Source organism: Salvelinus sp. IW2-2015, linkage group LG28 (genome assembly GCF_002910315.2).
Source record: "Salvelinus sp. IW2-2015 linkage group LG28, ASM291031v2, whole genome shotgun sequence".
Taxonomy (NCBI): domain Eukaryota; kingdom Metazoa; phylum Chordata; class Actinopteri; order Salmoniformes; family Salmonidae; genus Salvelinus; species Salvelinus sp. IW2-2015.
In genome coordinates, this window is record NC_036868.1 from 8,604,010 (window position 1) to 8,617,829 (window position 13,820).

General features: G+C 42.2%; 1 protein-coding gene and 1 long non-coding RNA gene across 2 annotated transcripts in view; both read right to left on the reverse strand.

Annotated features, from left to right (window-relative positions):
• LOC111954028 (5'-nucleotidase domain-containing protein 1) overlaps window positions 1-2,140 on the reverse strand; it is a 91,179-nt gene extending 89,039 nt beyond the window's left edge. The window contains exons 1-5 of the mRNA XM_023973524.2: window positions 1,817-2,140; window positions 1,001-1,092; window positions 671-742; window positions 364-473; window positions 80-159 (exon numbers count right to left, since the gene is read on the reverse strand). Of these exons, the coding sequence (XP_023829292.1) occupies window positions 80-159; window positions 364-473; window positions 671-742; window positions 1,001-1,092; window positions 1,817-1,909 (447 nt within the window). The 5' untranslated portion in view covers window positions 1,910-2,140. The remainder of the gene's footprint in view (window positions 1-79; window positions 160-363; window positions 474-670; window positions 743-1,000; window positions 1,093-1,816) is intronic.
• A 4,145-nt stretch (window positions 2,141-6,285) lies between these two features.
• LOC139023213 (uncharacterized) lies at window positions 6,286-6,993 on the reverse strand. The gene is made up of 2 exons (XR_011474354.1): window positions 6,557-6,993; window positions 6,286-6,454 (listed from the first exon to the last, which is right to left on the reverse strand). It is a non-coding gene; the product is annotated as an uncharacterized lncRNA (long non-coding RNA).
• Window positions 6,994-13,820: the final 6,827 nt, after the last annotated feature.

Below are 13,820 nucleotides of genomic sequence, written 5' to 3' on the forward strand. Positions count from 1 at the left end.
AATGTTGTTTTTATGTTTTATTTAAACAAATGTGTAAACATTAACTATCATAATGAAGATTGATTTTAATAGATTTTACCTTGCGCAACATATCCACAACTCTTCCACAGAGAAGAGCCCCAGGTAGATCGAAATAGTTGTCATAAAAATAGTACTTTGCTGCGGAGAATAAAACAGAATATATTTATTATGAGAAACAATCCAATCATTCACCACTCTGTACATTGGAAATAAAGTGAGAAGAAAAAAGTCCATGTTTTCAGGAGATTGCATTATCATGAAAATTCAACTGCATTACAAAAAAAAAAAGCACTAACAAAAAGCGAGGGGAGGGGTCACACAGATTMAAGATATAAGACTTACTAGATCTGGTAAATGTGGTATTGAGGCTATTGAAGTGCTTCCATTCCCTTTTTGGACCGTAATGCTTAATGATCTCTTCTGTTCTGAGGTTATTGGTCCCATGGGTTGCTCTGATGAAAACAAACAGGTTTAAAGTCAGGCATTTTATTTATTTTGGGTGGAAAGAGGAGTAACAAAAAGACATGCGTGCCCAAATACTGTACATTTATACTGTACCAACACTTCAAAACAGGCATTTTTCCTATCAATATAAACAGAAACCAATATCAAGGCAWGCATTTAACTGTATCATTAACTGTAATCCTACCGTAARACAGTTCCATCTTCCGCCAATTTAACCAAGTTTCCATCCTCAAGGTCTACCACTAAGCCCTTGAAACTGGACATACAGAATACACATTTCATAGTGGTCATTGGCAAAGAAAACACATGTTGATCCATGTCCTATGCTAGGCAATAACAACAAGAACCTGTGAGCATTATTCAGCATCTTCCTTTTTGCTTAAAAAGTGCCCTTTATCCAACCTGAAAATGGGGTAGTCTGAATTTACAAGGGCACACCACGGTCATTACTCATTACAGCATAGAGAGGAAGGGATGATTGTATTCAGTCATTCTGCTGCTGCTAGTGACTCACCAGAAATCCCAGGTAGCAGGGGTCAGTGTGAGCAGGTCCTTGTCATAGTCTTTATGCTCCACCAGATACCTGGTAAAGCTCTCATAGATCAGCTGCAGAGGCACAAAAGGGTCACTGTTATAATCTATCCACAGGTGGGGTGAACATTCAGTGACACTGAACATGTATTACTGTACAATACATATACACTGTACTGAAAGCTACCACGATGCAGCTGCCTCGTATGCATTAAACCTATTTGTAAAATCATGGCTTCAATGTCATTTACGTTCCACACAGAGGATACCATTGGTTTTCTGCAGCTGGCAGTCAGATGTCACACAGACACAGCTGTGACTCATACCAGACACCTTAAGGGCCTGCTGGCTAATCTATTGTTGCTAACATATTGCTTATACATGTCATGTTAGCTATTTCATGTTGCAAAAGAGAAAGAATCCCCTGCACTACAACAATATCGTTTTAGGTTTTGGCGCGTGCAATACGACTGCAACGTTTAACATATGAACACCATGTAGGAAGTATTTTATATTCCATTCGTTTAGTAATACATTACGAGTAGTAGCTATAGGAAGTATTTTATATTCCATTCGTTTAGTAATACATTACGAGTAGTAGCTATTGATGACATGCAGCGAACCGTGAATGTCTGACTTGACACTGCGAGTTGGAAAGGATGGTGATGTTGCATGCAATCGTTAGGCTACTTGGTAGCAATAGCCGGCTACATTGTTACTGTATCGTACTGTTAGAAATGCGAAAAACAGCACGCAACGTTAACGTTAGCTTTAGCTCGTGAACTACAAATAAACTCACCCTGGAGGTCTCTTTCAAATGGTACCGACAGAGAGTGTGGTCCAAATCAAAACCAATGACATCACAATCTGAAAGGGAAAAATATTCGCTCATTTTAACGAAAATGCTGGAAAACAAGGATGTTGCCCTGTACACACAAACGTGCACTCCTGCACACTACTGTCAATCAATGGGCTCGTTTGCGTGGTTAGGCGGAAGCAACCGACTGCAGAGGAAAGCCGATGAGTAACGCTTCAAACACACCGACAGTATTTTTTGCGTTTTGGACACCAGAAGTGCTTTAATTTCCAATSGAACTCTTTGTTTGCCTTGCAGCGTTGCGTTGCAGTGTGTTCTGTGTGGTGCATACGTTCGATAAATCGAATGTATGCATCAAATTGTATGCGTAGACTTGACAGAAAGTAGCAAAATGTGAATGTTGAATTTTTGTTGCACACATATCCAGTAAATAAATGTAGGMTTACATAATAAAAACAGTTTGATTGCGTAATTTCTTTACATATTTTATTCATTTATTTGCTAAGCAGCATACATATTATTTATTCGAAGACATCCAAAAATGTATTGTGAGAGCCTATAATATAATTTCCCTCCAAAATGCATAGTTTCAGAGCGAAATGCAATAATAAATAGTCAAGATAGCGGAGAGTAGGCTCTTTCAACAATGAGACCAACGTTGAGGAAGATGGTTTTGATCGCTCTGTTGGGCTGGGACCAGCCCCGCTGAAAGCGCAGGTCTGTGTGGGGAGTTCCACCGTCTCATTCAAGAGCTTCGACTATTTCGAGGTTACTTTCGTCTGGACCGAAGCGAGTTCGATCACCTGCTCCAGATGGTTGGAGCTGTTATAATAGAGGTAGAACCCTTTGGGGAAAAKGTTATACATGGAACCGAATAGGGTTCTACTTGGAACCAAAAAGGGTACTACCTGGAACCAAAAGGGTTCTTCAAAGGGTTCTCCTATGGGTACAGCCGGAGAACCCTTTTAGGTTCTAGATAGCACCTTTTTTTCTAAGAGTAGAGTTGGCCTGGGCTACAGTTTATTGATACAGTCATAGACTGAATTGTACTGTTTCAAGGCATTGTTAATAATGATGGTTGATGAGTATAACAATATAATTAGTAGAGCATAATAAACTGTAATGAGGTAGGTATATGAGTAGATGGAATATCAAGTTACACACAATATTGATAATTGTTTTGAATTATATTTCAGATTCTTGGCGACAGGGGACTCCTACAGGACCATCAGATTCAGCTTCGGAGTTGGATGGTCCACGGTGGCAGGCATTGTCACCCCTGTGGCACAAGCCATTTGGGACTGTCTTGTAGGTGAATACATGCCTGTCCCCAAGGAGGAAGACTGGAGGGCCATTGTTGCCGAGTTCCTGGAGAGGTGGAATTTCCACAACTGTCTTGGCTCCATTGCTGGGAAACATGTAGTAATCCAGGCTCCACCGTGATCGGTTTCGCAATGGTACATATTGCGGGCGGCAGGTACCCTAGTGGTTAGAGCTTTGGGCCAGTAACCAAAAGGTTGCTAGATTGAATCCCCGAGCTRATAAGGTAAAAATCTGTCTTCTGCCCCTGWACAAGGCAGTTAACCCAYTGTTMCTAGGCCGTCATTGTAAATAAGAATTTGTTCTTAACTGACTTGCCTAGTTAAATTACAAAAAAATAAATATTCAGTTGTGCTGTTGTAGATTTATTTTTTATATTATTTGACCTTTTTTTAACCAGGTAAGCCAGTTGAGAACAAGTTCTCATTTACAACTGCGACCTGGTCAAGATAAAGCAAAATCAGTGCGACAAAAACAACAACACAGAGTTACACATAAACAAACGTACAGTCAATAACACAATAGAAAAATATATGTACAGTGTGTGCAAATGTAGAAGAGTAGGGAGGTAAGGCAATAGATAGGCCATAGAGTCRAAATAATTACAATTTAGCATTAACACTGAAGTGATAGATGATGATGTGCAAGTAGAGATACTGGGGTGAAAAAGAGCAAGAGGGTAAGTAATAATATAGGGATGAGGTAGTTGGGTGTGCTATTTACAGATTGGCTGTGTACAGGTACAGTGATCGGTAAGCTGCTCTGACAGCTGATGCTTAAAGATAGAGAGGGAGATATAAGACTCCAGCTTCAGTGATTTTTGCAATTCATTCCAGTCATTGACAGCAGAGAACTGGAAGGAAAGGCGGCCAAAGGAAGTGTTGGCTTTGGAGATGACCAGTGAAATATACCTGCTGGAGCACATGCTACGAGTGGGTGTTGCTATGGTGACCAGTGAGCTGAGATAAGGCGGGGCTTTACCTAGCAAAGATTTATAGATGACCTGGAGCCAGTGGGATTTGGCGACGAATATGTAGTGAGGGCCAGCCAACGAGAGCATACAGGTCGCAGTGGTATATGGGGCTTTGGTGACAAAATGGATGGCACTGTGATAGACTACATCCAGTTTGCTGAGTAGAGTGTTGGAGGCTATTTTGTAAATGACATCGCCGAAGTTAAGGATCGGTAGGATARTCAGTTTTACGAGGGTATGTTTGGGAGCATGAGTRAAGGAGGCTTTGTTGCAAAATAGGAAACCAATTCTAGATTTAACTTTGGATTGGAGATGCTTAATGCGAGTCTGGAAGGAGAGTTTAYAGTCTAACCAGACACCTAGGTATTTGTAGTTGTCCATGTACTCTAAGTCAGAACCGTCCAGAGTAGTGATGCTAGTCGGGCGGGAGGATGCAGGCAGCCATCGGTTGAAGAGCATGCACTTAGTTTTACTTGCATTTAAAAGCAGTTGGAGGCCACGGAAGGAGTGTTGTATGGCGTTGAAGCTCGTTTGGAGGTTTGTTAGCACAGTGYCCAAAGAAGGGCCAGATGTATACAGAATGGTGTYGTCTGCGTAGAGGTGGATCAGAGAATCAACAGCAGCAAGAGCAACATCATTGATATATACAGAGAAAAGAGTCGGCCCGGGAATTGAACCCTGTGGCACCCCCATAGAGACTGCCAGAGGTCCGGACAACACGCCCACGATTTGACACACTGAACTGTATCTGAGAAGTAGTTATTTGAGACGCCAAGGCTATTGAGTCTGCCGATAAGAATGCRGTGATTGACAGAGTCGAAAGCCTTGGCCAGGTCGATGAAGACGGCTGCACAGTACTGTCTTTTATCGATGGYGGTTATGATATTGTTTAGGACCTTGAGTTTGGCTGAGGTGCACCCTTGACTAGCTCGGAAACCAGATTGCATAGTGGAGAAGGTACGATAGGATTCGAAATGGACGGTGATCTGTTTGCTAACTTGGCTTTCAAAGATTTTAGAAAGGCAGTGCAGGATGGATATAGGTCTRTAACAGTTTGGGTCCAGAGTGTCTCCCCCTTTGAAATAAGACAATAATCAATAACMAAAACAGCAGTAGACAAGGCATATTGACATTAGGGAGAGGCATGTGTAGCCRAGTGWTCATAGGATCCAGTGAGTAGCTAGGCGTGCTGGAGACAMGRMGATTCAGACAGCTAGCAGGCCGGGGCTAGCAGGCTAGCAGATGGGCCTCTGGGGGACGTCGCAACGGAAGAGCCTGTAGAAACCCCCTCGGACCGTTACGTCGGCAGACCAGTCGTGATGGATCGGCGGGGCTCYGTGTCGGCAGTAAAGGAGTCCAGGCCAATTGGMAAAAGAGGTATTGTAGCCCAGGAATTGGCCGATGGATCTCTGCGGCTAGCCGGGAGATGGTTCTAGCTTGAGGCTAGCTCCAGGCTAACTGGTGCTTGCTTCGGGACAGAGATGTTATCTAGGAGTAGCCACTCGGATAGCAGCTAGCTAGCTGCGATGATCCGGTGTAAAGGTGCAGAGCTTGCGGTAGGAATCCGGAGATGTGGTAGAGAAAAAGCCGTCCGATATGCTCTTGGTTGATATCGCGCTGTGCAGACTGGCAGGAATTGACCGGGCTGAGGCCCGAGTTAACGGTGATGACGACTAGCAGTGGTTAACTGACTACTAGCTAGTTAGCTGGCTAGTTTCTGATGGGGGTTCCGGTTCTAAAGTATGCCACCAACCTGGGGCGGCAGGTAGCCTAATGGTTAGAATGTTGGACTAGTAACCGAAAGGTTGCAAGATCGAATCCCCGAGCTGACAAGGTACACATCTGTTGTTCTGCCCCTGAACAAGGCAGTTAACCCATTGTTACTAGGCTGTCATTGAAAATAAGAATTTGTTCTTAACTGGAWTGCCTAGTTAAAATAAGGAACAGTAAAAAATTCATTATAACATAATAGCAGATCTGTACCACATTGAGTGAGGCGAGGGAAAGTATGTTCAGTCTGTAGATGGAAATTAAAATTAAAAATAAACATGAAATATATATGAAGAAAACAATATATACACACGGGACAAGACAAAAACAGATGTCTGTGTCACGGTTCTCTAAAGTAGAACCCAGAAGCAGACCAGGACAAGGAGAGTAAGACGAAGGTGAGTATTTATTTACAAGTTTAAATGTAGTGATAGAAAAATCCAAGTAGCGGAGCGGGCAGCGGAGGTGAGTTGATGGAATTGAGTAAGCAGATCCAAGGAAGTAACTGAAGTCACCGACGACCAGGTAGGGATGGGATGAGTGTTCCGGGTGAATGACTGTAGACAGAAAAAACGGAGGTAAGTTCAAGGCAAGCAAGACGTACAAAACAACAAAACAAACTCTATCAAACTGGAGGCTGATACGCTGGCACAACATACTGTTCATGGCTAACGATCCTGCAGGGAATGGTTGTCAGGTCAGCGCTTATGAAGTGGAGGGGTGATGATCAGGACCAGGTGTGCAGATAGCTGATGGGATACAGGTGCGGGTACTCAGAGATCCTCTAACTAGCTACGTCACCCGGCAACCAGACAGGGTGCGTTCCAGGACACCGGAAAAAACACTCCAGGACAGAACACAGGCAAAAACAGACTCAGGAAGCGGGATTCGTGACAGTCTGACTGCTACGCCATGTTGGAATTAGGTAGCTGCCTTCTACTGTTTCTGTGTCATTGATGTTGGTGCTTACGGCAAGGGAAGTGATGGTGGGACTMTGCCTTTGGCCAGGCACTTCAGGATGGCACATTGGAGATTCCACCACCTGCATCACTCCTTCCCTTCCCTTGAGACCCAACCTCTTGAGACTGGACGCCAGCTGCCATTGCCAAAGCCTGTAAGGATCTTTAACAAACCAGGGCAAGRTTAGTTGTTAAATGCGCCTTTGGGACTCTGGCAGCCCGGTGGAGAATGTATCAGAGAGTGCTTGGTCTCAGCCCCTCAAATATCGATGCCTGCATGAAGGCCACATGTGTTCTCCACAACTACCTGCGGAGGTCATTCCAGGAGCCGCTCCAGATGGAGACAGGCACGCCAAATGGTCACCTACCTGATGTCACCAGGGCAGGTGCCAACAACGCCCCCAGACAGGCACTCCAGGTGAGGGAGAAGCTGACCACCTACTTGTCATCGCCAGCAGGTGAAGTCCCATGGCARTATGCCGTGGAGTGAAACAGCTCTTTTTAGAGCCCCCTAACACTAAGGTTATTTTAAGAACCATCCACCGTTGTCCATAAAATAGCATTTTCCCCCAAATTATTTTATGTCTCCTTGTCTCTCTTCATTTGGAAGTTATATTTAAGTGAWATTTGGGAGTAAAGGTGTGTGCATGAATTTGCATGTAAAAATACAAAAAATAATGTGAACCCTTTAATCTGTAAGAGAACAACAAGAGCATGTATTTTTGGCACAACTGCAGACAGATACARGGACTACGCATAAAGMCTAGACATAGTAGGGGAACTTCAGACATGGCCATAAAGAGAGAGAGGGCAGGGCACTGGAGATCTGAGGTTCAGAGAGGAGTGGAGGAGAGGTGTGTGTATGAAAGAACTAAAAGTGAATGTGTAGCCACAATACAGGTAAACACACATTTCACCTTTAGTCTTGTAAAAGAAAAACAAGAGCATCTGAATTCTCCGGTGTGTCAGTTTCAATTCAATMAATTTTCCTGCAATCTATGTACAACTAATAATGAATGCTATCCTAAGTATTGAGAAACTACTAACAAGGACATAGTAAGTGGAAAAAGGACAGTTGGAAAATCTCAATTGAGGACAGTTGAAAAATCCCATTGGAGGAGAAGGTCAAAACAAAAAGTAGACAACTCCTCTTCCTGTCCTTCCTGTGAGCTTGTCGGCTAAATTGACTCCATCTCCGGAGGGGAAGAGAAAAACAACACATACAAGCATTACATAATATAACACCATAAAACGTGAGATTTATGTTAACTAAATACTGCTTGTATAGTGTAGTTAGTGGCATAAATATTGGAACAGTGTGGTAAAGTTGGTCATTCTTGCTGTTTACTCATGGAATTTGTATTTCAGATCAGAAGATGAATATGACAGGCAAGTATTTAGACAGCAAACTGTTTTAGGATATTTTCTAACCCAGAAACAACAGCTATATATTTGCCTCATATTAATCCTTTGATCTGAAATACCAATTAGCCTACATGAGTATACTGTAAAATTACCTACTTCACTGTCGCAATACTTATGACACTACCTGTGTTGTGGAGAAAAAAAACATACCATTGAACTTAGCATCGAAAAGCAGCTGATGAATTTTAACCTTGACTGCTGCTCTTTGCTGAGGCAGCCTCTTCAGTGTTGGCACCAGGCTCATGGCAAAGAGGGTCTCTTCATCCTCCTTCCTGTGAGCATCAGGTTGGGCTGCATCCCTCTCGACGGCTTGGAGGAGCCTCTGCTGAAATGAATTAAGTGGATCTGGGGGCAGGGGGCTGGTACCGCCGATGGCGCCTGGTGTGACGTTGTTCCTCTTCGTTTCTCTCCATGTTTCTATCCTCATTGCTCTCCTCGTTTGTCTCCACGGCCACATCCTGTTCAACAAGGTCCTCAGTGGTCACTTCCGTGAGGATCATAATAATCTCAGGTGGTCCCAGATCCAGAGGTGCTTCCTCCATTTCATCATCTTCCATGGCTGCACCGGTGGTGGTCATACTTGTGGATGATGTAGACATTATAGAGGGTCTCGCTGCACCGGTGGAGGCAGTGGTCTCACTTGTAAATGACGTAGAGGGTCTTGATGCACCGGTGGCGCCCACACTTGTGGATGACGTAAGGGGTCTGGCTTTAAAATTGCCACTCRATGCCCTAAGCACAATAAATGGATCCAGAAAAGAAAGAATGTGGCAGAAGCGCCAAGGCTGCTGGCCTGAAGCTGCTGACCCAGACCTCTTCTCTTTCTCTGCCCTTCTCTCTCTCTCTGATACCTGTCCCTGAGTCCTCTCCACTTCCTCCTACAGTCTTCTTCTACATAGACATGAACATGATAAGCCAAACCATTACCTAACACAACTATAGTTTTTAGATAGCTATCATGGACATGTCACCTACTGTACACACACACACACACACACACGGTTATCTGACCAAATTATCAGTGGTACAGTAGTATCTACCATTTCTATTACTATTTTAGAAGAGTATTAAAGATGTAGTGTTGCGTGTTTGTGTATTGACACACATCGCGATGCTTCCGTCAAGACATGTATTAGTGGTTGCAAGTTGATGCGATGTGGTTGTATGCTAGTGGCATTGTGTAAGGGTTGTGTGTTTGTTATTGAGTATTTATTTCACACACACACCACACACACACACACACACACAACACACACACACACACACACACACACACACACACACACACACACACACACACACACACACACACACACACACACACACACACACACACACACACACATACCTCATTGGCTAGGTTAGCTAGCTAACTAGCCACATCTAGCACAAGCTCACTACTAAACTGACCTGGCAATCCTACTACGTGGACACTTGTCTCCAAGCAGCATTTGTTGTGTTTATGTTCCTGTAGCTGTCAGCAGTTGTGTCAAAAAGCACATTTTTGAGGATACTGAGAACATGATTCTCTCCTCCATGTGTCCAACCGCATGCGTACCATCTGCAAAAGATACCTGCATCAGTATAGCTGCCTAGCTGYGCAAAATGTTATGCAGCATTGATGCCAGGATGCAGTTGGTGTGTTTGAAGCGTAACGTTGGGGAGGTGCATCTGCAACAGTCAGACGCAGATGTGGTTTTCCAACAGCAAGGCTCAATGCAACATGGCAGTGTTGCCGTTGTTTATAAAGTTTTTCTTTGTAATGTCGAAATAAACCTGTCTCCAACTACCATATCACACATTCACAAACTGTTAATATACAGTATGTGTGTACATTGTACAATCAATTCAATTGGTGATAGAACCTCAAGTATCACATACATTTGTACATWGAAGTCTATACATGAATCACAGAAAAGTTGTTTCCTGTTTCAGTCACATCTTTACTCACATTTGGGTGGTAATTATTATTTTTAAATAGCACAATAATGATTGGTTGACAATAGAGCCCACGATTGCGCTGGCTGCAGGATGAATTTGATGAAGAGCAACTGCAGAAATTTGCAGTCAACTGCAGTCAAAACTTTATGACCTTTGAACACATGGTTTTTTAAAGATTCACACAGTCGTCATGTAGGCGCAAGTTGGACAATTTTTATCCCATAATGCAACACACTTTGGAAGATGGCGACTAACGACAGTCACCGACTTGACAAAAGTGATCTGCTTGAACACGCCCAAAATCAATGACGAGTCTGCAGCCTCCAATGGCAATGGCCGTGTTCGAGAGGCTCAACATTGCAATGTATAATGGTAAATTATGACTGACTGACTGAAAAAAATAATAATGAGTTGTTACTTATGATGCAAGGTGATTTGTTGATCAGTCAGTCGGCAGTCGACTGCAGTCGTGTTGACGCTCTGGAACATAGCCGTTGTATTTATCTCTAAGGAAACATGTGGGCTGTTACAAAAGGCAAGGGGATGCATTAGAGGATTCCTCCAACAACCGGACACTATCGTACAATTTTAGTTAATCAAGTCTATGAATTATGTGTCTATAGTTTGATATTGTTTATCAACCGCATCARTGATATATCTGGTGGAGGTGCACAGGTTGCAGAATGTGCACAAAAGGTTTGTGCCGGAGGCTTCCCGGTGTGCCGTAGTACATGTAATAAATGTACATGCTTTATCCGAAGAGTGGAGAATTTCAAATGGGGGTCACACGTGCACAACACCAGAGCATACTGACAACATGCATACGGAAGGCTACCCAAAGATGCAAGTTGCCTAAAAGTGTTATTTATAATATTAAATAATTAATCACATTTTTAATAAAAGGTATTCATCCTATTCAATTTAGTCATTGCCTACAGGTAAAGCAGTTCTTAAAAAGTTGTAGCCTTAATTAGTTAGGCTTGATAATTAAAACCCCCTTGCAGTCTTTWAATTTTTTTAATCATCAATGTATGTCTAGTAAATCACTGTGTGTGTTTATTTAATGAAAATAACTTGAAAATATATTGTCATGATTTATTTCACTGGGCCTCTTTTGGCCATTGAAATCCTGAGGCTGGACGTGTGGGTTAGGATAACTAACTTGGCAGGTTAGGATAATTAACATGGCAGGTTAGATGAAATAGCGTGGCARGTTAGGAAAATTAGGTTAAGGTTAGGAAAAGGGTTAGGGTTAGGCTTAGCTACAATGCTATGGTTGTCAATAACTTGTCCCTGACGTGAAAGAAACAGCCACGGACCAATGGCGAGCATCAATGGGTGATGTCAAGAAACGCTGTTATCAGAAAACGCACCTAATTGTGGTCTGCAATTATACCCTTCTCAAAACAGGTAGGCTATTATTGCCTGTAGGTGGTGAAATATGAGTTAACGCCCTGGACGGGTATCACTCAAAGTGCACACAGGCAGAGAGGAAGAGGCGAAGCGAGAGGTTTTATTCAGCCCAAAACCTGTCCACRAAAATACTCCCAGGAAGTGAGGATTTGTATGGAGGTCTAATAACATTTTTTATTGCTACTTTATTTAACCAGGTAAGCCAGTTGTGTTCAAGTTCTCATTTACTTTGCTACGTAAGGCTTATTTTATCGAATATACGTTTCGTAATGGTTAGGTTGTTATGAATGCAATGATATAAAAGGCCACACATGGCATTTCGGCAACAAAAAAACATTTATTTATTTTTTTATATCAGAGATGTGCCTGTTGTCATAGAGATGGAGGACTACTCATGGATATAACCCTTTTTAGCATGAACATTACCATTGAAGGCTTCTACCCTTTTAAAGGAGTTGGGATTCATATGAGTTGGGAGCAATCAGCCAATGAAGACGAAGAATATTGACTACTTTAAAATAGAGATARCCTCAATGGCGATGCCCATGCTGTCGCAAACGCTATAGTAGCACAGATGCATAATGAGTCCTCTCTCTATCTGCCTCTTTCATTGGCTAGACTCATTGACATTTCAGACATTTAGCAGACACTGTTATCCAKAGCCACTTACAGTAGTGACTGCATACATTTTCTGAGTTACTTGATATCAAGTTACACTCATTGATGCTCGGCATTAGTCCATGGCCGTGCCGTTTCCTTCGAGTCGGGGGCAACAGTTGTTGACAACGGTACACAGGGGGATGGGGGCACCTTAATTGGTGAGAACGGGCTCGTGGTGATGGCTGGAGCCATCAATTGGTTTCCATGTGTTTGATGCCATTCCAGCCATTACTATGAGCCGTCCTCCTCTCAGCAGCCTCCACTGCAAATGTAGCATAGTAGTCAATTGATCAATAATATAATAATACTCTTAGCAAAGGTGTTTATCTTTAATTTACAATCTGTAGAAACTATGAGAATAGAAAGGTTTAGAACTTTTGTGGAACATCACAGTACAGTAGGAAAATATATGGCAATATATGGCAGAAATCAAAACTGGATGGTCTTCAGAGATAGATGGGAGGGGTTGAGGGTAGGCTGGGACTAAAAACATAACTAATGTAAAATATACTGTTCATGAAATGTATATAGTATGTATATGCTGGAAGTGGAAGCCTAAGTATTGTTTTCCATTAGTTTACTCCAATTAGGGGAGGGGTGGTAGGTTTAGGGGGAAAAAATAAAGAAGGAAAATAGATTTAATTTGTTTACTCCAATTAGAGAAGGGATGGTAGGGTTATGGGAAAATAATACATGAGCAAAATATATTTAAAAAAATATGTATATTTAAAATAATATATTTACAAATAAAAAATATTTTGGGGATTGGAAATAATGCAGACAATGACATTGATAGAAGCTACAATCTATTATGCAATATTAAATAAATAGTAATATATTTATTTAACCCTAACCCTTTTCCTAACCTTAACCTCAGTCTCCTAACCTGCCACACTATTTTACTTAACCTGCCATGTTAGTTATCCTAACCTGAGACGTTAGTAATTCTAACCTGCCAGGCTAATTATCTTAACATGCTATGTAAACAAATCAAGGCTGCATTCAGTACGTTTTTACGTTCTGGAACAYACAGGTACAGACACATGCATAAGCACACACACATACATTGTAATATTGTTGTATAATGGTATTAGACATGTTGTATTGTAGATATGTAGTGGTGTAATAATATTATATGATGTACTGTTTTATCTTTTGTTTTATGTGTGATGTAAGTGCCTTAATGTGATTGGACCCCAGGAAGAGTAGCTGCTGTAGTGGGGATACCGAATAAATACAAATACAATTAAACAGAAATGGTGCTGTACTGAACGACCAGTTGAAAAACTGAGTTGAGTATCGGGTTGAGTATCGCGGTCAGCATGGCCACTGCCCATTAAATACGTTACTCGTTACTTCAAGCCACACCCACCAAACCAGAACAAACGTAYCTCAGTCTGTTCAAGAACGTACAATAACGTTTTGTGGAACCGTGTAGTCCAGTACAAACCGTTCCGCAACGCAGCAAAAGTTCAAGCGAACTGAATGCACCTCATCTATGTCGAGAAACCGTCAGTCGCCATAA